The sequence below is a fragment of the Cyprinus carpio genome, chromosome A6 (genome assembly GCF_018340385.1).
Source record: "Cyprinus carpio isolate SPL01 chromosome A6, ASM1834038v1, whole genome shotgun sequence".
Taxonomy (NCBI): Eukaryota; Metazoa; Chordata; class Actinopteri; order Cypriniformes; family Cyprinidae; genus Cyprinus; species Cyprinus carpio.
The window spans coordinates 28,038,195-28,061,120 of record NC_056577.1 but is presented as its reverse complement, the minus strand read 5'-3'; the positions used below and the strand labels follow the sequence as shown (position 1 = coordinate 28,061,120).

Below are 22,926 nucleotides of genomic sequence, written 5' to 3'. Positions count from 1 at the left end.
TAATAATAAATGAAGGTGTGTGGGCAAAATGTGATATAGGGTCAAAAAATTAAACAAGTTGACATGAAAATCCTTCATTAAAAATGTTATATTACAAATTTCATCTGATAAATACAGGCATTTCACAAAGCATTGTACAAAAAAAAACACAATTCATCATCACAATCCTTTCTAGCAACACACATTGACAAAACTGGGCACAATTAAAACCAAACATAGTGTCATTCCCAATATCCAAGACAAATACAATATAATGTGCATCTCAAAACCAGAGCGTCTGTACGGACACACATTGAATAAGGCGCTGTTGACAGGAATTTTTCAGACTGGATCCTTTTCTACAGGTTGGTTTTCAGGTTTGAAGTTGAATATTCTGTCACTGTGCTTCTGTTATTTAAGTCTTAAAGTAAATGCGAGAGTGAAATAGCACCAGTTTGTTGTGATTCAACTCTGTTACAAATACTCACACACAAAGGTAAGAATAATTTACTTAAACATATTTGACTGTACAAAAGCATCTGGCATGTGCAATAAGACAAAATCATACCTGAAAACAACAAATATACAATCCAGAGACATCTGGGCCGAGATGTGGAGTTGTGAAACCACATGATAATATTAGTTCTGTTTGGACTGCACTGTTATACGTACATTATCCAAAGATTTCTTCTGAGCACCGATGCTACTAGTTAAGTCCAGTGATCTGTGAAACCCAGTCAGAATTCCAAATCACTGTTTTATAATGCCTTCCATTTGGTATAAAGTCACTATTTGTGCGATTTTTCATAGGTAGTCGGGTCATTTTCTGTTCCAGTTGAATTTATTTCAGTTCTTTTCTTGAGGAGGTGCAGTTTTAGGCTTTAGCCCCAGTATGTATACAATTTTTTTGTTAATTATTTAAAAAATGTTGTAGTGCAGTCGGGGTTCTGTGGTCACTGGGTCAAGGTCAGTGACATCAGAGGACACACATACACACACTGCCTTTTCAAGGCTTGGAATCTTTCAGCATGTTTATGCGAGCGAAGATCTTGAGGGCGGGTCCTAATTTAATATTCATGGCACTCATTAGATGATCTTCCTTCAGTAGCAGCATGGCCTGTCCATCAATCTCCTGAGCACGGAACTCATCTGCAATCTCCTGGCAACCTAATTGTGAAGTCAAAAAATGTGCCCTATTAATTAACATATTTGTAAAATTCACAGTAATTTATTGTTGCAAAAAAAAAAAGAATTTATACGACAGAATATCAAATCATGTGTCTGTATATATATACACTACTGTTCTAAAGTTTGGGGTTGGTAAGATGTTTTTGTAAAGAGTCTCTTTTGCTCACCAAGGCTGCATTTATTTGATTAAATTCAGTAAAAACAGCAATATTGTGAAATGTTATTACAGTTTAAAATAACTGTTTTCTGTTTTGAGATATTTTAAAATATAATTTATTCCTGTGATGCATCATTACTCCAGTATTCAGTGTCACATGATCCTTTAGAAATCATTCTAATATGCTGATTTCAAGAAACATTTCCTGTTATTAACATTGTTGAAAACATTTGTGCTACTTAACATTTTTGTGAAAAACATGATACATTTTTTTCAGGATTCTTTGATGAATAGAAACGTCAAAAGAACAACATTTATTTGAAACTGATGTTTTTTTTTTACAATGTAAAACAATAGAAAAGTCTTTACTGTCACTTTTAATAAATTGAATGAGTCCTTGCTGAATAAAAGTATTAATTTCTTAAAGAAAACTTGTACTGAACCCATACTTTTAAACAGTAATGTCTTAAAGAGCACTTGGAATATAGTACAATATATATATATATATATATATATATATATATATATATATATATATATACCCCAAATTATACAAGCAGCTTACCTGGCAAAGAACGAATGAACTCAAAAACCTCTTGCACATTCCATTTGGTGGGGTCAGATGGCAGGAAGTGCTGACTTAGGAGAGGAAGCTCTTCGGGATCGTTAGCAGTGACCCCACCTTGAGAAACTATTGGGCCAGAACTGGCTGCAGAGAGGGGGGAAGTTGCTTCCTCATAACTGGAGATATCCGAACAGGGACTGGACTCTCCTTGACTAGGCTGAGATTGGAGAGGTGAGGATATAGATTCTCCCTGAGATTGCTGAGATACAGAGAGCCGCTGTGGGGGATAAAATGAGACAATATGAGCATCATTTACTTTATATAGTTATAGAAAAACATTGTGCAATGCAACACTACAACATTGTACTGAAGTAGCTGTTCACCTGCTTTTTGGCCTCCCTGCCTCTGGGACTATGAGACCTCCTCCTTCTCCACTGATTTATCTGTTTGGTTGTTTTAGTTCTGTCGGGGTGGAACAGACCAACCCGCTTCGTGCAACTTACACTGTATCTGTTCAAAAGTGTTATACATTACCATACAGACAATATCACATATTGCAATATCACAAAAATATATTATTAGTATAGGCAGCTGAATGAGTGAGTATATCTGTTATTTTAGACATTGAGTATCATAACTTCTTAAGTAAACTCAAATTACCGTGAAGTGTCATGCAGCTTTGTTTAAACATGCTTTTCTATATAGACCAATTTGGAGTAGACATATGTCACATGCAGCTGCGCGCACATTGTGGTGGCAGAAAAACACTGGGAACAAGTGGAGGGAAACGGGTAAAATCCATGGAATAAGACAAAAAATGTATTGATGTGCCTTTGGATGTCAATAATTGAATGCAAATAATTTTTATAGGATAGTGATGTCAAAGACCCCATTTGAAGCTAAATGCAGATGTTTAAACGGACGGACTATGGGTGAAGCCGGCTATGATTACCCTACTTTTAAAGCATAAATTTGATTTAAACAATGGGTCTACATAATATTCACATATGCAGTTCATAGGGGACATATTTTATTAGCCGTACAGTTACATCATGAAATAGCCAACTATTTAAACCTAGAACATTGACCTATTTTATCTCAAAATTCGGACTTTTTTCTCACAAATGCAAGTTTATATCTCCTAGTTCTGACTTTATAACTCAATTTAACTCAACAATTGCGAGTTTGTCAATTCTGAGGGGAAAAAAGCCAGAAGAGTGGGATATATACTCATGATTCTGAGCTGAGGGGAAACGAGAGAATGACGAGTTGATTTTTCTTATCAGAATTGTGAGGAAATATAATTTCGGAATTGCGAGAAAAAAGTCAGAATTTTAAAATACAAACTCAAAATGACCTTTTTTATTCTTTTATTCCATGGCTTCCATAGACCGCTACTTTAAAACTGTCATTTTCTGCCACCAGATAGACTCCACCCAAAAAAAAAATACTTCATCACTGTTTGCAAACACCAAAATCGGTCTATATATTTCCATTTAATATGCTTTTGAATCTCTAACCTTTTAGCACAGACCAAGGAACAGAAGCGTTTTGAACGTTTGAACTTGTAGGCAAAGTCGACCCATCCACAGAGCTCACATGTGAGCTTGGGTTCCTCCGATTCCTCCTGAGTCCTCGTGTCTGATAAACAAGTGATAAAATATTTAGTATTAAGTGAAGTATTAATTTACAGTTTATTTATGACTAGCTGAAACACTGTTTGTGTGTAATTGTTGGAATAGTGAGGCATTATTATGAAGCATATGTTTTGCTGCATCTTGATTGCACAAACAGGAAATTCCATATCTTATCACTAATGCATGACACTCCTTTGTTCATAACAATGCAGGTTTCCAATCTTTCAAAACTTTTCCCTGACACTTAAAAAGGTCATGCATCTTACAAAAAAACAGCCATGGGCTGCAGTATTTGTTTGAATCTACTTAATGAAATGTCTACCTTGTTGTCCAGCCTCCTCCATGTCTGAGTTTGTGGCACTGAGGGAATTACTGCTGGCCGTTTTCTCTGGATCTGAGGGAAGCTGTGTGTCTGGTTTCTTGGGGCTGTCTGCCTGCACCGGCAGTATGTCCACCTGACAATACAGCATACAAACATAATGATGTCAGGCTGATCACTGGAACACTGTGAACACTTGTGTTAAGCTGGAGTAAGCAGATCAACAGACAATATTTTTTCCACAGTTTAGTCTGATTTTCAGTGTTGTAAATTATGTCAATTCACTAACATACAATCAAACACATGATGCAGGAAATAAATAAAAAGTAATTAATTAATAAATAAATTATTAATAATAATACAATGATGATGATTGTTGCATTAAAGTATTGTGAATAATAATAATAATTCTAGAACTACAACAATAATTATTAATAACAATGATTGAATACATTTTCAGTTTCAATTTGTATTCATTTTTATAATTAACTTAAAGAATAATAATAATAAATGTATTATTGTTGTTGTATTTACATGATTATGAATAATAAATTTTAGAACAACAATAATTACTATTAACAATACCAATTATTTTTATTATTATTGAATGAATTTCCAGTTTAAATTTGTATTATTATTAGTTTTTTTTTTTAAATAAATAACTGAACAAATAATAAGAATAAATGTATTATTATTACTGTGGTGGTGGTTTTGGTGTTATATAAAAATTATTATGAATAATAATAATAAATAATAAAAATAAATTCTAATAACAACTAAAAATATAGCTGCAAGCAGCGATGGCGGGCCCGAGCCGTCAGCGCAAACGCCACGCCGGTGGCATCAGGAAAGCTGTGCCCAGCGGCACATACACAGTAACCCTCTAGCACAGGGGTGTCCAACCCTGTTAATGGCGATCAACTGTCCTGCAAAGTTTAGCTCCAACCCTAATCAAACACACCTGAAGCAACTAATTAATGTCTTCAGGATTGCTTGAAAATTAAAGGTAGGTGTAACTGATTAGAGTTGGAGCTGAACTTTGCAGGACAGTCGATCGCCAGGAACAGGATTGGGCACACCTGATTTAGCAGTTTGGAATTAAGGGATACAGCAATGAAAGGGTTGATCCAAACCATCAAAAGACACACACACACAACATAATATATAAAACTTGAGTAACACTTCTAATAAGGTTTCAGTTATTAACATTAATTATATTAAATTACATTAACAACAACTGTATGACATTTATCAATGTGAGTCTCTTTCTCTCTGTCTTTCTCACACACTCACACACACACACACACACACACAGACACAAAGAACTATATATATATATATATATAATTCTAAAACATATATATTAATAAGGATTTAGTTTTTAACATTATATAAGTTAACATGTACATCATTTATATAGCATTTATGAATCTTAGTTATTATTATGTTCAAAATGGATTACTACATTATTAATTAAAATGTATAGTTAATGTACATCAGTTACTGTACCATGAATTAACATATACATTTTTTTTACTAACACAAATGCAGTAAAAAAATATGTTGTTCATACTTAGCTTGTACTAATGTTAAATATTACATTATTTAACTATATTATTTAACATAAAATTATATATATATATATATAAATATTTTCACATATATATATATATATATATATATATATATATATATATATAAATGTTAATTAAAGCTTAGTTAAAAATATTTTAATACATTATTTACTAATACATTTTTTATTTTCACTTTTATTTTAAGATTGTTTATGTACTGTGAAATAACCTGAACATTAATATTTTAAATGATAGGATTAACTAACATAGAAAAAGATTAATAAGTGATCTGAAAAAATAGATTGTTCATTGTTAGTTCATGTTAGTTAATGCATTAAATAATGTAAACCAAAAGAGAGCTTATCGTAAATTGTTGCCAAAACTTTTCATGATCTATAACCATTTTTAAAAATCCTTTTAATGATCTATAAACATTTGTGAAATTATTATATAAAACTATATTATCAGTAAAATTCATTAGCTTTTTAAAATGCATATTATTTTTCTTTGAAAGATTTTTATAAATGATTTAAATGCTCTATACACGTTTCTGCAACAATTATTTAAAAGTAATCCTATAGCTCCATCTGGTGGTGGCCATGATTGGTATTACACACTGCACGTCTGGTGTTGCTATCTGAACTGCTCAAAATGAAGCGCGCCTAAATGGAGCGTTAGAACAGACTGGGCATATGCCTACGTAATGCCTGGTTCACGAGCTCTATCTGTAATCCGTATTTTTTTTTCCGAGCCCATGTTAATGGATCAGAGCGATCAAACTGCACATGGCAAAAGATGTGGAACAGAATAGGTTAGAAATAAAAAGGTGCGAATAGAATTAATATCTAGCGCATGAGCATAGAGAGAGTTGTGAGTGCACAGGACACAGTTTGAGCAGAGGAAAACACGTTTTAAGTGCGCGCATTCTCTCATTATTTTAATGTTCTTTCGATGTTCGCGTTACAATAACTCGCTCTCGCTGCTGCTTCTGCACTGCATACACATACTGTATACGCACTGCAGACGGGGGAACGTGTGAACCTGTATAATGTATAAAAAATCTATTTCAACACGAGGCACCACTACAATGAGCTCTATGGCCAATGCATAGCAAGAAAACATGCCTAATAATTCAGCACTCCTGAATATAAGGATTTTTTTTACTTCCAGCCTTCAAAGACAATTATATATCACTCATAAATGATTAAATAACAAATGTATAGTATTTATTAAGATTGATGTGATTTGGAATTGGTAAAATGGTAAAATTGTTTTTTTTATGTCCCTAAAACTGACAGAGGCCCTCAACCACCCTCTCCCCCTCCCTTCCCTCACACAGAGAGAGTGGCCTCAGAGTTAGATCAGATGTCTGACAGTTTTTTAATTTTCTGTTATCCATACAGTGTTGTAAAATCGTGAAACTATGCATATTTCCTCAGAATGACTTGTTCTATGTAGGAAAAATGGTTTTGAAGTGTTTGCAAGCTGCAATTTGAAAATACAAGACAATTAATGTTTCCCTTTTTATTGTTATTTCAAAAAATCACCACGGCAAAACCGTTCAAGCTATCCAAAATCCATTCACAATTTAAGTTCCTCAATGTTTTGGCATCATGTAGAAAAAGTTTGGTGTGTATAGTGTACTTCTCCTCTGAGCAGTATGCATTAATTCACAGCCATATTTTTCCAAAAATCCACATTTAAACCAAAATAGCAGACTTCCTGTTCATCGTAGCTGATGACTGTAAATTAGAAAGTTGTCCGTCTTGATAAGAACAATTTATGTACCGAGTCTGGTGTCTGTAGCTAAAACTTACCCCCCCACTTTTGACAAAAGGTGGCGCTATAGAGTGCCTCCTCCACGCCCATTTATGACCTTTTGCCATTTTTCTAGCTATAATTAATACTGATATGTGTTTTGAGTTTCATGTAATTCTGAGCATTTTATCTGCCTCAAAATCACCAGAACAGAATATTCAAGTTTGACACGTTGCCATGGCAACACTATATTAGATATCAATATCCCCACAACAGATTTACATCGGCCGTGTTTTGTCATTATTCTGATGCAGTTTGAAGCAAACTGAGTAAAAATAAGATGCTGAATACAAAGCATTTTGAAAATGACACACTTCCTGCTGCCAGTTGGTGGCGCTATAACTTTGACTCCTAATAGTCACATCTATGCGATCGGCATCATACAAGGAACAAACCAATGAAGTTTGATCAAAATCAAGGAATGTATGTGGATGTTATTAGACATTTCCTGCTTGTCATTTTTTGCCCTAATTTCAACGCCTCGCCACGGGCAAACCGTTCGAGATATCAAAAATCCCCTGGCAATTTTTCATCCCCAATGTCTTGAGATCATTGTTCACCGAGTTTCGAGGCAAACGGTTGAAAGTCCTCAGAGGAGTATTTCAAATTCCAGAGCATGCTTTTTTTAAACAGCCCTGAATAGCTGACTTCCTGTTGGGCGGAGCCTATGATATAGAGCGCGAAAGTTGTTCGGCTCAATGAGATCTATAAGTGTACAGAGTTTCATATAAATACATGCAAGTATGTGTGAGCTATGGTTCAAGATTTCTGACTGTGTTCCAGGGGGCGCCGTAGAGCCCCTGTGCCACACCCGGGTCCCAGCCTCTGCGGCGTCCTGATGGCCGCAGGTTCCAATGTGTGTGCCAATTTTCAAGAGTTTTTGAGTATGTTAAGGCCCCGAAAAACCCCCGGAAGGTTTATAAAAAAAAAAAAAAAATAATAATAAGAATAATCCTTAGAAAAACAATAGGGCCCTGACCCAATTAAAAAATACCCAAATAAAATTTGAACAACAATACAATTATTATATTATTATTATTATATTTATTATATAATTAAACAATTATAATTAACTGAATTATTAATAATAATAGTGTTATTATCTTAAATTTACTATTACAAATCATTCTAAAATTGTCCACTATTTGAAAATGAGTAGTAGATGTAGTTGTTGTATTAGTATTAGTGTTATTATTGTAACTCACAGGGAATGGCTCAGCTCCCTCCTGAATGACAAAACCCTCGATGACGTGCGTGAGGACATGAGGCTTCACTATGGCTTGAGGTGGCTTGTTCTCGCCGTTTTGTGCCACACTTCCCGTCACAACTGACGGAGGCGGCTCGCTGGAGGCTGCCGAGTGCATGGTCGGGGTCACCTGTGCCCCCGTGGGGTCGCGCGCTGTCTCCACAGAGCCTGGTGGCACAGAAACAAAGTATCGGCTCATCACCAGCAACCACAACAACATCAGCAGATCAAACATCAGCGGTTGCCAGTGTTTATGGGAAAACCTGAGAAAAAAAAACAGCTGCTGGAAATAACACACAAACAATGCACTTATAAAGTTTACGAACATTTAAGGAACAGTTAAGCCAAAACTGGAAAATAATATCTCTTAAGCCAGCCTAAGATATCTGATTTATTATGTTTTTCGGCATAATATACTCTCCCATGCCATCACAACGCATTATTGTTATATTTCTTCTATGAAACACTAGAGAAGTATGCAATCGTTTTGTACGAATAACATCTGACAGCCGACGTTTGTACGTAAATCATGTCAAAATCAGTCAAGAAAATGGGTTACCACGTTTACATGACCATATTTGCTGTGTCTGCTTATTAATTAAGCATAATCGGTTTAAAAACGTGCACATAAACGCATCAATGGCGTTTGACGTCAATTACGTCCAATCAGAGCGGCGCGTAAAACAGCGCCATTTTTAATCTCAACTGCCAAACAAGGATATTTGAGAGCAACCAACGTCTGAGGGGAATTATCAGCCAATAACGACTAAAATTTCATTTGTTCCCCACACAAAGCTATCATATAACTTCGGAATACTGACTACTTGTATTAAGTGTTTGTAATGGCACCAAAGATGGTTATGTCCTTGGTAACGTTAGTTCGGACTCGGGAGCGCGAACTCCTTGTTGGAGGACACAAGTCTGGTAATCCTGCAAGTTTAACAGCAGCGTACTTGATAACGTCACTGTTTGGACAAGATGTCAAAAGACATACTGAAGTTCACTGAAGAATGGAAATAAGGTCGGGACGACATGAGAGTAAGTAAATGATTTCATTTTGTGCGAACTATTACTTTAAAAAACATGCCACCATCATTAAAAAAATCAACCCTGTTGTATTTTTACTCCATTCAGTCTGCGCTGTGTTTAAATCAACGTTAGACACTAGACTGGCTTCAGTTGCGTCGCGTTTTAAGACAGCGTGTCAACTCTACACACAGCTCACAGAAACGCGCCTCGAGACCACTGCGTTTTCATTATAACAGTTAGAGCCCACTAACGAAAACACAAGACATACTGTAGCTTACCGACAAAGCGCAACAAAAAGTCATTTCCCACAGTTGCGCTCCTCAATTCCGTCTCAAAACACGGGGTAAGCCTCATTCCCACGCGCCTGATTATATTAGTGACAGAATATCCAGACTCCGCCACGCTTGAGATTCTACGCAACACGCAGAGTGCGCTGCTTCTTTTCTAGTGCTCCACTCCCACGCACAAGCACAGCACAATCTGCCAGAGAGGCGGTTCAGTCTCTCCCTGGATGGCAGCAGAAGCAGCCTCAAGTACAGGTCACATGACTCTGTAGAGGTTCAATGAATCTTTCACTGTCTGGTGGCAGCGGTTGTGTCTTCTATGCAGGCTATATTGGGCATTATCTGATGGTAGGAAAATACCCTTGTCCAAAACCAGTTTGGTAAGTTACTGACTGATTAGGCGGCAAGGCTGCTAGTGCCTTCTGCCAGGCAAGGAAGTCATGTGACTGGCCCAGAGTCAATTCCAGTCCATATTACTGTGTGTGGGAATTGCATGCCACCCCCCATCCTACTACCTCCTCCTTTGGCAAATCTGGTTCACCATGTGGGTGTCAAAAGCCTTGTATTTTAATGCAGCTGTGATTCTTTAATTCCTCAAACACCTGCAAGCTGCGTACAGTGCCCTCAAGAAAGTATTTGGACACTAAAACCATATATACAATGTATGAATGTCATTGCATTAGATAAGAAAATATAAAACACACTCAAGTCAGTTGTTTGAAGTCAAGTAACACAAGCAGACATTTCAAGCAAAGCACTGCACAAAAAGTCGTTAAAATAACATATACTGTTCAAAATTAAGAGTGTAATTGGTAATATTGTGCTTGTCTCAAATGTTAATGTAACATGTTCATATTATAATTAATGTGAACAACACCTAAAATCACCAATATTTTGGTTATTTGTTTTACTGGTTAGTGTACTACTCTATTGATCTCTCCAGAATATCCATTATGAAATATTTGCAGGATATATGTTAGGTATGGATATTTTTTTGTTTGTTTATTTACTTGTATACAAAATATTGAGGGAATTCGAAGTGCAGAATAACAGGCAGATTTGTATGTGCATTTGGTTGAATAGTTGTTATTGTATTTTGATCCAAGTGAAATAAATAGTGTACATATATACTGTATATATATATATAGAGAGAGAGAGAGAGAGAGAGTATATAAAGAGGTGTAATAAGGTGGTTATTATTGTGTTTTCATAGAATCTTGTGTCCTAGTAATCATTATGTATTGACTTGCAGTTTTATGACTGCATTGTTTGATTGTAAAACTATACTTGTAAACATGAAAATTTTTCAACTGTACCTTGAGCTTGAGATGTAGTGTTAACAGTATCGGCTTTGGATTGTTCAGGGGGGTCGGTGCCTTGGGTCGTAGTGGTTGGCTGCATTTGTACTGGGGGACAAATCTCTCTTACCACCAAAGAGGTGGGCTTCTCCTTGTCGTCCTGAGCAAGTCTTGAACTCTAAATAGTTCAGAAGTAGTTAGTTGCTTCTGATTTATGTTTATTGTATACATTATCTTTAATCTACAATAAGGCTGTAATAAGGGAGTCCATTACCTGGCTTTGTGCTGGTTGGATTTGGAGATTGATGGCCGTCAGTTGGACCGGTTGAGCTTTAGCATGGGCCAGGCCTGTGTGTGAGCCGTGCTGGTTAAGTGCATGGTGGCTTACAGTTGAATGGAAGATGGTGGCCTGTTGACTTTGAGCTGATCCCTGGTTGTGAAGTGCTGGTTTAGGCAAAACCGGAATGATCCCTGCTACCGATGAGGTCTGGGCGGAGCTCTGGATGGTAAGTGAAGCTGTCTGTTGGTGGGGCTGGACAGAGGCGGTCTGCAGTAACTGGGGCTGGGTTCTTGAGGTGGGTGGGGCTTGGGGTTGAATGACAAACTGCTGTGGTTGCTGCTTGATCAGGGCCTGCGGCTGGATTTGGGCATACGCTGGAAAAAGAAACCACAGACAAACACTTACTATTACATACTGTTTCACAAGACTACACATTAAACTGACAGTTGCAAATATAAAACGACAGTAACAGGTACATGTAATTTCATACATTTGGACAATGTTCTTTCAAGCTGGCATGGGTCAATTCCTAAACTGCACAGGTTTCCCTCAGTCATGGGAATTTTCTAGCCCTGGAAACTTTAAAAGTTATAATCCATATGCTCTATTTTTTTTTCTCAATTTAATAATGCTCTTGTTAAAGTAACATTGCAAGCCATTAGTGAATTCTGATTTGTAAGCAAATTAATTTAGTCAATGAATCCGTTTTGAACCACTTCACAAATCCATCTGATAGTTTCAGTAGTGAATCAGTCTGAATATAAATGTCTCTTTAAAATATTTATCCAGGAACGAATAAACATGGAAATTACATTCATTGCAATTCATTGAGTCAAATGTGTGGGAACCTTGACTCCATCTCAACAAATTTTGTTTTATTTTAGATTTTTTGTTGTTTAGTTAGTCTTTTTTTGTTTTGTTGTTGTTGTATCTAATAACATCTGTCTCTGTGTTTAGGTTTTCCAGTACAACTTCTGTATCCAGGACTACAACATTGGAAACTGGATGAGCATTAAAACTGTGATTAGGTGTTTGACTGGAGGACTTGCAGGAAAGTGTGTTAAAATTAAATTTTAACTCAGCAGGAGAACATTCAAGCACACAAAACCTTAAGAGTTGGGCACGTTGAGATCACAACCTCAAAAGTTTATGAGCGGTAAAAGAATCTGAAGAACTCTAACTGGTTGGAAAGTTAGCTAGTGTGTGGTTTTTATGTTTATATATATACGCTTGTGTGTTCTGTCACATGAAATGCACACAGGATATACAAAGCAGAAGTCAGGAACAAATACAGTCTTTCTTTAAAACTGTTAATAGCAAACAGAAAAGGTTCAGTGTGGGAATGTTCTTCCATCTTAATGTGAATGGTGTAGGATGGTGTGTTCAGATGACTCAATCCTCTGTGCTCACTTTCTCTCACTCTTTCTTTCTCCCGGATGTTCAGAATAAGGAGTTGATGAGTTATTCCCTGCAGAGCGCAACCTTGGAAAACCCCGAAATTTCCTGTTGAACGTTCAGCTATATGCAAAGCCACAACACATAACACATTAAAACAATGACATATATGCTTGGAGACATACAACATGTACATTTTCTCACGTTGGGCCGAATCAGATCACTGAAATCTCTCATGTATCTTGCAAATAGAGAAACACTTTTCCTGAGATGATCCCAGATAAAGACCTGTGTCTCCTCTATGCTCTCAGAAGAGATCAGACTGATCTCAGACTGTGCTCAGTTTAACTCCAGTAAGTTTCCTGAGCCATGAAAAGCAATTTTTGAGCAAGATTTTACTTTAGTAGTTGGAGTGCAGTTGATATCTCTGGCTCTTTCCCGCTTTCTTTTAACAAGCCCTCTGGTGTGTGGTTGTTTTCAAAAGAATAGTTTCAATCATTTGTTATAAAAATAAAAGTGAGAGTACACTCAACTTCAAATCAAGCTATTTTTACTTGTTTGGCTGTTCCTACAGAACAAAAACAAGGAGTGAAATCCGACAGTCAGCTGGGAATCATATTCTCAAGAGATGATATTTATGCAAATAGTAAGACTTTTTATAGCAAAATCTCCAGTCCATTCTCTTTCTAGTATCCCCATACATATGATTTTTAATCTAATATTCAGATTTTAATAACATTAGGACGTTTCTTAAATGTAAACTGAACAGTTCATCTAAGAGAATAATCCAGGATGAGTTTCCAGATTTGTGAATATCATTAAGGCACAAGGGAAAAACCATGCATCATAACACACATCACATCAGCTCTCTGGAGCACTCTGCCATGGAAACTACATCCCAACAAATGTCAGGTGGCTTTTTACCTTTTCTTTCCACTGAGGCTCAGTTGGACCCTCTCAAACACACTTGTTCAATCAAACTAAAGCTTGTTTAAGCTTCATTCATTCTGGTATTTGTGTACATAAACAGTGGCATAAACCGTGCACCTGCAAATGATGTGAAAGAAAAGAAATGCAGCTCTAATGAGAAACTGAAATGAAGCGAGTTTATATTAATGCACAAATGTAGCTACACAGTAAAGAGAAGCACGGTTTCATTACAAATTTACCTCTTTTAAATAGCTAGTTGTCTTTATTTTATCACAACCATCAATCATCAGTATTTATAAATACTTTTATTCCAGAATTCTCCTTTCTGGAATGTGAAAGGTGTTTATACACACACACACACACACACACACACACACACACACACACACACACACACACACACACACACACACACACACACACACATATATATACATATATATATATATATATATATATCATATATTTTTTCCAATTTGTCTTTTTTCCTTGGACCTGATGTGAAAAGTATTTTTTCTTTTCTTTTTAATTTGGTCAAACAAAACTCCTATTTCTATTTCTTTTGGCACTAGGCTGGTGCTAATATTGAACCTTGGAGCTACCCTATAGGATTCTTCTTTTTTTTTTTTGCAAACAAAAAATTTAAATTTTCTACAAAAGCATAACTAAACACATAGCAAAGTCTCTACCAGCCTCGACATGCCCAAGTACCTGCTTCTAAGTGTGCAGGATAATTGCCCTGTGTGAGCTGTTATGATTAGAGACCACTGGAATGATGGATGGCAGATGGCAGATGTTGACGTGTATGAAAGACTCATCTGAGAAAGTGCTTGCCCTTCAAAGGCCACATACGCATTAATGCACTTGAGCTTAAGCCATGAGGAACAAATGTAGCCTTGGGTGCATTTCTCCTTTCTTTGGTACTTTAGTGTGTGACATGATGGACAGACAAGTGAAGCTGGAGCTTATAAGAGTGCACATGTCAGAAAACATTTCTGCGGAAATTAATTGAACCTTTCAGGTTGTTTAAAGACCAAATGTGTGCACACACAACAATTTCTGGACCATTCTGGATAAAAGGTGCTAGATGACAACATTACTAGCTCAAATATAAGCCAAAGTAAGAGACGATACTAGTAGTAACTTATTTGTGGAGGACAAATTGAGTGTGAAATTGAGACTTCTTAAATCCACAAAAAAAATACAATTTTTTTTTTTTTTTTTAATTCTTAGAAAAGTGAAATAGTTCTTAGAAAAGCTCTAACATCATTTGCCGTTGCATAAGTGTTGTAATATTTTTAGCGGCACTATAGGTCATATGGGTCTGTGTTTACCTGGTGCGAGTAAGGGATGTGACGAGGAAACATTACGACTCATGTTTACTGCTTTCATCTCTGTTTGCCCTTCCTCTCCTTTCTTCACTCCATCCACGGAAGCAGTGTTCGCATTGCTTTTCCCAGTGTCTGAGCTGGAAGCACTCTGGCTGGGTGTTTTGATGAGTGGGGTGGGCTGAATGGAGACGGGGGTCTGCTTTAAACTCAGTGCCTGCAGACCTGAGGACTGAGAGGTGGAAGACGCCCCCTGCTGGTTGCGCAGGGCAAGGTTCTGCACCTGTGAAAGTCATAAATGCACCAATAAACCTTTTTTTTTTATTGAACTATATTAAAAACATTTGAGTTGTCTTATTTAAAAAGTAATATTTTGCATAGAATTACCTAGGCTGAAGATCCTAAAGTAATGTGCACACTATTCCTATTGGAATATTTATTAGAATTTTGAACCAATTATGATGGCCCTAATCCTAATGTGACAGTTCAATTTATTCATATTCCTTTGCTATTATTAAATATTGGAATATTTATGGTATTATTCATTTGTATTATTAGTAATTAGTAATATAATTAACAGTATTGCATTGGAAATCATAGAGGTGTGCTACAGGTTTCCTTCTGATGTCACTGAGAGAACATTTTATCCTATTAACAAACATATCAGGGTTTTCTAAAAGATCAAAATATACATTTTGTGTTGTGCTGTTTTGGTAAACTATAAAATTCTTTTAGGATTGATTCCTTAAAGTATTTCTAGATAAAAGAGTCTGCTGAATGAATACATGTACAATAAATGTTCCGAATTATAATTGAAATACAAAGTAATCCTATAAATAATCCTTTAGGATTTTTGTGCATCAAGACATGCACAATTTTATGAATGCTTCGTGAAGATAACTGTTTTAAACAGAATATTCATGAATGCAAATGAGAAATGTTTGTGCAGTCATGGGCACTTTTGGATGTGCATATATGTGACCCTGGACCACAAAACCAATCTTAAGTGTCAATTATTAGGATCGGACAATATTTGGCCGAGATATTTGAAAATCTGGAATCTGAGGGTGCAAAAAAAAGCAAAATACTGAGAAAATCACCTTTGAAGTTATCCAAATGAATTCTTAGAGATGCATATTACTAATCAAAAATTAAGTTTTGATATATTTACGGTAGGAAATTTACAAAATATATTCACGGAACATGATCTTTACTTAATATCCTAATGTTTTTTGGCATAAAAGAAAAATCGATAATTTTGACCCATACAATGTTTTTTTTTGGCTACTGCTGAAAATATACCCCAGCGACTTAAGACTTTTTTTGGTTTTGTGGTCCAGGGTCACATATTACAGTAGTGTATATCAGCATGTGTGTACCTGCGCAGAGGCAGACTGTGTGTTATTGGCTGTATTAGTGTCAGACTGTAGAGCAGTTACTGTAGCTGTAGGAGCCAGGATCAGCTGAGGGGACAGAGGGACGGCTCGGCCCAGACTCCTGGCTACATGCACAAGATTACTCTGCTGAGCCTAAAATAATCACACATAAAGATTCTCATTAATATCACATCCTCAGGAAGCTCTCCATCATACTCTGGTTGATCTAGAATGATCTAACCAGTATTAACCAGTTTGCAGTATAACCAGTATGCAGAACCATGTTTAGACTACAACCATGGCATTAGACTACAACAGTAAAAACATGGATTATGCATATTTTAACTATCGTTCACGCCATTATTCTGCAAATTTGAAAAGATGCATATTTATTTTCATTTTGGGCCGTTTTATTACTATAAAACAGCTATATATTGAAAAAGTTCGGAGTAATTATCTAAACAATACATTAAACATGCAACTTTACCTGTAAATAGGATTTTTAGGTGCTTTATCTGCGATATATTGCTTAAAAAAATAAAAATAAACTAAAGGGTCAAATGTTGTTTACATTACTTATCAGTCCCCTAATCTGATTTCATCCTACTTATTTCTGGCATTCAGCAAGAAAGCAAGGACTGATTAAGACTTAATACACAGGCTATATAATATAGAAAGCAGCTTCACAAGCATGAAAGACACTTGTGTTTGTGGTTAGACAGGTGTGCTCACCATCTGGGCCCGCAGGTACATTTGAGCTTGGCTGGCTGTCAGGGTGGAGCTTGTGGCGTTGCCTAGCAACACAGCTTGCTGGGATATCCCAGAGGGGGTGGAGTTTACGTTCTGTGCACGACTGATCAGCTGAGCAGCAGCAGGGGATGTGGTTAAATTAATCTGTGGGAATAAGAGAGACAGAGTTGTGACATGAGCAGCCTGAATGATATGTCACGTGCAAACTAAGATATTGATGTGTTTATAATGTGCTTGTTTTCAGTGGCTGCTAGGGTTGGGCCGATAGACAATGCCATCATCCATCGCTGATGGCTGACAGACATTATGATGTTGCGCTGGCATCATGACCCCCCCCACCCTTTTTGAATGCATCATTTTTTAGTTTCACTATCACTTTCGAGATGTGTGATCGCACATACTCTATTTATACTATGGAGCGGCAGTACTTACCACATATTATACAAGATTATATGTTTGTCAGTGGTACTGAGGATATGCAAATCATTCGCCCTCATGCTCAGTCATCTCTCCTTACACAGTGTCTACACCAATCGCAACAGTTGACGTGTGGCACCGCATTAGCTAAAGACTGTCTACACTGGACGAGACAAAGCGACCGTTGAAAATCATTTGAAATTTGTGTCAGCACGTCATAAATAGAATGCAGCAGTTTACTGTCAGGGATTTGTGGTGTTACTCCGCACCACATCCAGTGTAGACAGCATCACTGATTCTAATGAGTTCTATTGACTGATCTATATATAATGAATCTCTATTATAAATCAGTGGTTCTATAGTATTTAGTCGCCCCGCTAGCATCCAGTGTAGACACGGTGTTGTTGTTTTTCCTTATAAGGATTTATGCTTCGGGCACCCCAGCCATACCCCCAACCCATCCCGCACGCCTTAGCCCCCACCGATATCATCGTCCATCGCGATGTTTCACTGTAGACATCGTCCGATGCCAAATTTGTAGACATCGCCAAACCCTAGTGGCTGCATCCAAATAATAGCTTACTGTGGTCTGTGATGACCCGCTCTGGGTAGACAAGGTCCCATTCTGGTTCGAACTCTGCCTGCCGGTTGCTAAACTGGCCTGAGAGGGAGAAACCATGACAGACAGAGAGTGTAAGTGTATTTGGGTGTATTATGCGTCTGTCTTGCTGTAGGAGACTATGGATGCTAACTGACCTGCTGCACTGCTGCGAGGCTCTGGAGCTGCGCTGTGCTGAGGTGCTGCTGCTGTAGAGCTGCCGTTTGCAGCATCAGATGCTGCTGCTGAGCTGCATACATCTGCTGCAGGTACTGCGCCGCTGTGCTGGGCTGCCTGTGTAGAGCCTGCTGGATCACCTACCATTCAGGAGAGACAGAATAAAAATGAGAAAACAGATTCAATCTCAATAATTGCTTCACATAGAGAGCAGTGAGATTAGATGGAGTGCAAATTCTGATGATAGAGTAGAGAAGAGCATCGTTCTCATCACTAATAGTACCTTCCTATTGTTTTCTCCCAGCTATGTTAACCATTATCCTGCACTTCCGTTTGTCTCATCCTTTATGTCCTCACCGAACTGCCCACAACTACACAGTTGCTAGGCAACAGGCATCCTGACCCCTGGTCTTGGCATGAGTAAAGTGCAGCCTGAACTGAGTATAACGAACAGTGCTGCTTGTGTCTGATCATGCACTGATCTGTGAATACAGCTGGGTCTTTCCTGTTATGCAGTACATTTCCATGTCAATATCATATATATCATATCACAATTTTTAAAGATAGAAATGTAGTTGGGTTTCTTTAAACAATTAAGAGAACATAGGTGCAGTTTAAGTAATTTAACTACTTTAGATTGATTGGATGTTGCCATTTTTGTATGTCATGTGAAGCACTTTGAGCTGCATTTTATGCATGAAGTGTGCTGTACATCATGATCAAAATAATAATAATAATTATTACAATGTTAATGTTAATAACAACAACAGCATTGTATTGGACCCTTCATATTACTATTATTATTATTATTTTAAAAAAGAAAAGATAATAAAATTAATGATTATATATACTTTAAAGAGATACTCCATCCCAAAATGAAAATTTTGTCATTATTCACTTACCCCCATGTCGTTCCAAACCCGTAAAAGCTTTGTTTGTCTTCGGAACACAATTTAAGATATTTTGGATGAAAACCGGTAGGCTTGAGAATAAATTTGTTATTTTTGTTTTCTTCGTGTACAAAAAGTGTTCTCGTCACTTCATAACATTACGGTTGAATCACTGATGGCAGATGAACTATTCTGACGATGCTTTTCATACTTTCCTGGACCTTGACACTGTTATTTACTTGGCAGTCTATGGGGCAGTCTCAAGCCTACCGGTTTTCATCCAAAATATCTTAAATTGTGTTCCGAAGACGAATGGAGCTTTTATGGGTTTGGAAGGACATGGAGGTAAGTGATTAATGAAAATTTTCATTTTGCGGTGGAGTAACCCTTTAATTACAGTGTTTAAATTGGATATAAGATTAGCAATATGACATTTGGCTGAAATTTAGCAACAGTGTATAATTCCAGGCCACTTCATTTACATGTAGTTAGAGGTTAATAATCTTAATAATGAACCACCACATTCCACATCAGAGGAAAGAATAAGAATATGTCTGAAGCTGAAATCTTCATCCTCATTTCTCTTCTAACTGCAGTAATAATCACACCAGCAGATGGCAGTATGGACTTAAAGTCCAATAATTAAACATTTAAGCAAGAAAAAAAGTGATGTGTAGTGCAATGCAGTGAGTGATTATACAAGAAAGTTTGACAAGCAGAAATGTGGTGAATCGTAAACATGCACACAAATATTATCAACACAATTATAGTTGCCTATATTTGAACTGATTGATTCTGCCAGATGGTTATGGTTTAGGGTGAGTGTGACACGCACCTGTACAGTCTGTCGGTCAGGTATGCCGCTGTATACAGATATCTGTGGAACGGCCGTTCTGCTGCTGCTGCTGCTGGTGGAGATGACAATGCTGGCAGTGGAGGCACTGGTGGTGCCTGTGGAGTTTGTGGTGGAGGTATTGGTGCCTGTACTGCTGCTGGCACTGGAGGCAGGAGTGCTCTGCTCACCCTCCATTGTGCCGCCCCGATGCTTCACCTTTGAACCACGACCACCCCGCTGCCAAACTCGACGCAAACTGAGAGAAACAGAGAATAAGAATTTGTGAATTCCTGTTACTAAAATTCCCTTCTTTTGTCGAGGTCATCGAAACACTGAAGCTATTTCTAGTTTACAGTTATGAAATTTGATGCGTTAACATAAAGAGTACGATAGTAGTATCATGTTATTTAGACTGTACCAAGGTAATGCCATGTTTTTGAATATGTATCATGGTAATTGGCCCTTTGCAGGGAGTTTGATTGACAGGCAAATCTGCCATTTTTGTCAGACAAACAAACCAGACATGAGAGTAGATTAATGTCGGTGGACTTGAACTTGAAAATGTCATCTTGACGTCTTTCTGCGGTTGTTTATTTCATGCTAGTAGAGGAAGATATGATCGGTTCACGTGGCGCCTGAACTGAGGCACTATACAGCAATCTGACACAACTCATAAAAGAGCCATAAAACTGTATTTATTGTTTGAATTTTTAAAAAAAAAATTACAAAATTTGAAAACTTAAACTTTTTCATACCAAAAGTAACCTGCTCTGTTTTGTCTGTCAGACTGCATTGTCAGTTTTCTCTTTGCACTGCAATGTATTTTTCACTGCATGACAACATTATGTGTAGCGTGAGAGCTGTATGGCTTGTCATAGCAACAGTAACTAAGGGGGGGCGGGTCTTTGCGAAGGGACAATTAGGGCGGCATGATTTGGGGAAAAAAATAAATTGTGATTTTTCTGATAAAAATTCAAGAGCAAAAAAAAAAAATGTTTGCTGTGCTGCACAATTTGGCCAAAACTGTGCGATTATATATCAATATGGCTATAATGGTCTTAATGGTAGTACCATAGTGTTCTTTGAAATGCTTTATCATGTAAATACCATGGTCTATAAATACATTAGTCATTCAGTATCATGGTAAATAGCAAAGTACCAAAGTATTACCATTTGATACCATCACAGTACTTTTTAATAAAGGTAACATACAAAAGAAAGGTCCAAGCTGGTAGCCTCAGATGTAAACATCACTTAATTCACATATTGTACTTTTCTGTAACTGACATTATAATTGCATTTGAGTTCATCCTGGACACTGAATTTGAGTGTTATATTTCAGTGAACCTTTTCCTCAGCAGTGTCCAGTAACCACAACAAGAGCAGCCATGGAAGATGGATTACACATCGAGTCAGAAGACTTGCCCATGTCAATATGCGATACAGAACCATGTTAAAGGTTGTCAAACAATACTTGCATCAACAAAGCTTTACTCTTTTGGTTCAGTCTGCTTTTATAGAGAAGGATTAAAAAATTTATCTTGGTTCAATACAAGTCAAGTTTTTTCAACAATGTTGATTGCCACAGACAATAATTTCAAGTTTAAGTTTTAAGTTGGCAAAGCACTGCACATTTGTGTCTATATATGTAATTTATGATCAGTATTTTTTATTTTTTGGAAAGATGTTGATATTTTTAAGTAAGAATGCATTAAATTAATTGAAAGTGGCAGTAAAGACATTTCTAATGTCAAAAGATTTCAATTTCAAGTAAAAGCTTTTCTTTCAAACTCTATTAATCAGAATCCAGAAAAAAAGTATCACAGTTTCCATACAAATATGAAGCAGCACAATTATTTTCAGCATTGATAATAATAAATGTTTCTTGAGCAGCAAATCAGCATATTAGAATGATTTCTAAAGAATCATGTGACACTGAAGACTGGAGTAATGATGCTGAAAATTAAGCTTTAATTAAGCACAGGAATAAATTGCATTTTAAAATATATTCAAGAGAAAAGTTATTTTGAATTGAAACAGTATTTGACCGTATTTTGATCAGATAAATGCAGCTTTGGTGAAAGTAAGAGACTTCAGCATTTAAAAAACATTACCAACCCCAATTCTCCAGAATGTGTTTTTGCATTAACTTCCATTATAAGTGCCTTCTGTAAACATGATGCATGTTTTTAGACCGAGTTGAAATCATTTTCTGTAATAATCTACAGCATGTCAAGAATGCAGTGGACCGAGCTTGTTTCTCAAACATTCTTTAAAGTTAGACATGAATATCATAAGTATGGCAAGAGAAGCATATGTCTGTTCATCCCATGATACAAACATTAAGCATGTAATCAAGGCTAATGAATGAAAAATAGGTGCCTCAGCTGAGGGTTCACCCATCTAAATCTCATCACTTGAATCGCTATAGGCACTGCTGTTTAAATGACTTCTCTCCTTTTCTTTCTGTCTCTCTGTCTTTTGGGGTTTGTTATTCAGGGACAGAAAGTGGTAATGGGATTGAGATGGGGGACAGAAAGAGAACGAGTGTTGGGAGGGGGGTAGCTTTAGAGGAGAAATGTGGCATGGTTTCAATTATACTCATTTAATTACTCACACACATGTGGCTGAGAACCACTAACCCCACACACTCTTAACCCCCTCCTTATCTACCCCGAATCGCCAACCCCCCCACCCTTTCCAAAACAAACCATTATGCCTCCCCCCTTTCTACGTCTTTTATTACACCAAGAGATGGTGTAATATCAATGAGCCCTCCTCCTAAGCCATTTCCTGCGCTCCACAGAACATAGTCAAATAACAATGGAGTTGGGCATTGTAATTAGATAATCTAAA

General features: G+C 36.9%; 1 protein-coding gene across 6 annotated transcripts in view; it reads right to left on the bottom strand.

The window, feature by feature from the left end:
• Nucleotides 1–58: 58 nt before the first annotated feature.
• The window catches only part of phc2b (polyhomeotic homolog 2b (Drosophila)), a 32,048-nt gene continuing 9,180 nt past the window's right edge, over nt 59–22,926 (bottom strand). For 3 of the 6 annotated variants that reach the window (XM_042758848.1, XM_042758849.1, XM_042758843.1), the window contains exons 2-16: nt 20,071–20,326; nt 18,327–18,485; nt 18,154–18,231; nt 17,136–17,297; nt 16,407–16,556; nt 15,034–15,310; nt 12,785–12,892; nt 11,369–11,748; nt 11,113–11,272; nt 8,443–8,651; nt 3,849–3,981; nt 3,410–3,530; nt 2,273–2,399; nt 1,890–2,166; nt 59–1,146 (exon numbers count right to left, since the gene is read on the bottom strand). In XM_042758848.1, the coding sequence (XP_042614782.1) occupies nt 986–1,146; nt 1,890–2,166; nt 2,273–2,399; nt 3,410–3,530; nt 3,849–3,981; nt 8,443–8,651; nt 11,113–11,272; nt 11,369–11,748; nt 12,785–12,892; nt 15,034–15,310; nt 16,407–16,556; nt 17,136–17,297; nt 18,154–18,231; nt 18,327–18,485; nt 20,071–20,265 (2,697 nt within the window). In that variant the 5' untranslated portion in view covers nt 20,266–20,326 and the 3' untranslated portion in view covers nt 59–985. The remainder of the gene's footprint in view (nt 1,147–1,889; nt 2,167–2,272; nt 2,400–3,409; nt 3,531–3,848; nt 3,982–8,442; nt 8,652–11,112; nt 11,273–11,368; nt 11,749–12,784; nt 12,893–15,033; nt 15,311–16,406; nt 16,557–17,135; nt 17,298–18,153; nt 18,232–18,326; nt 18,486–20,070; nt 20,327–22,926) is intronic. The other 3 variants (XM_042758844.1, XM_042758846.1, XM_042758847.1) reach the window with 3 other exon arrangements.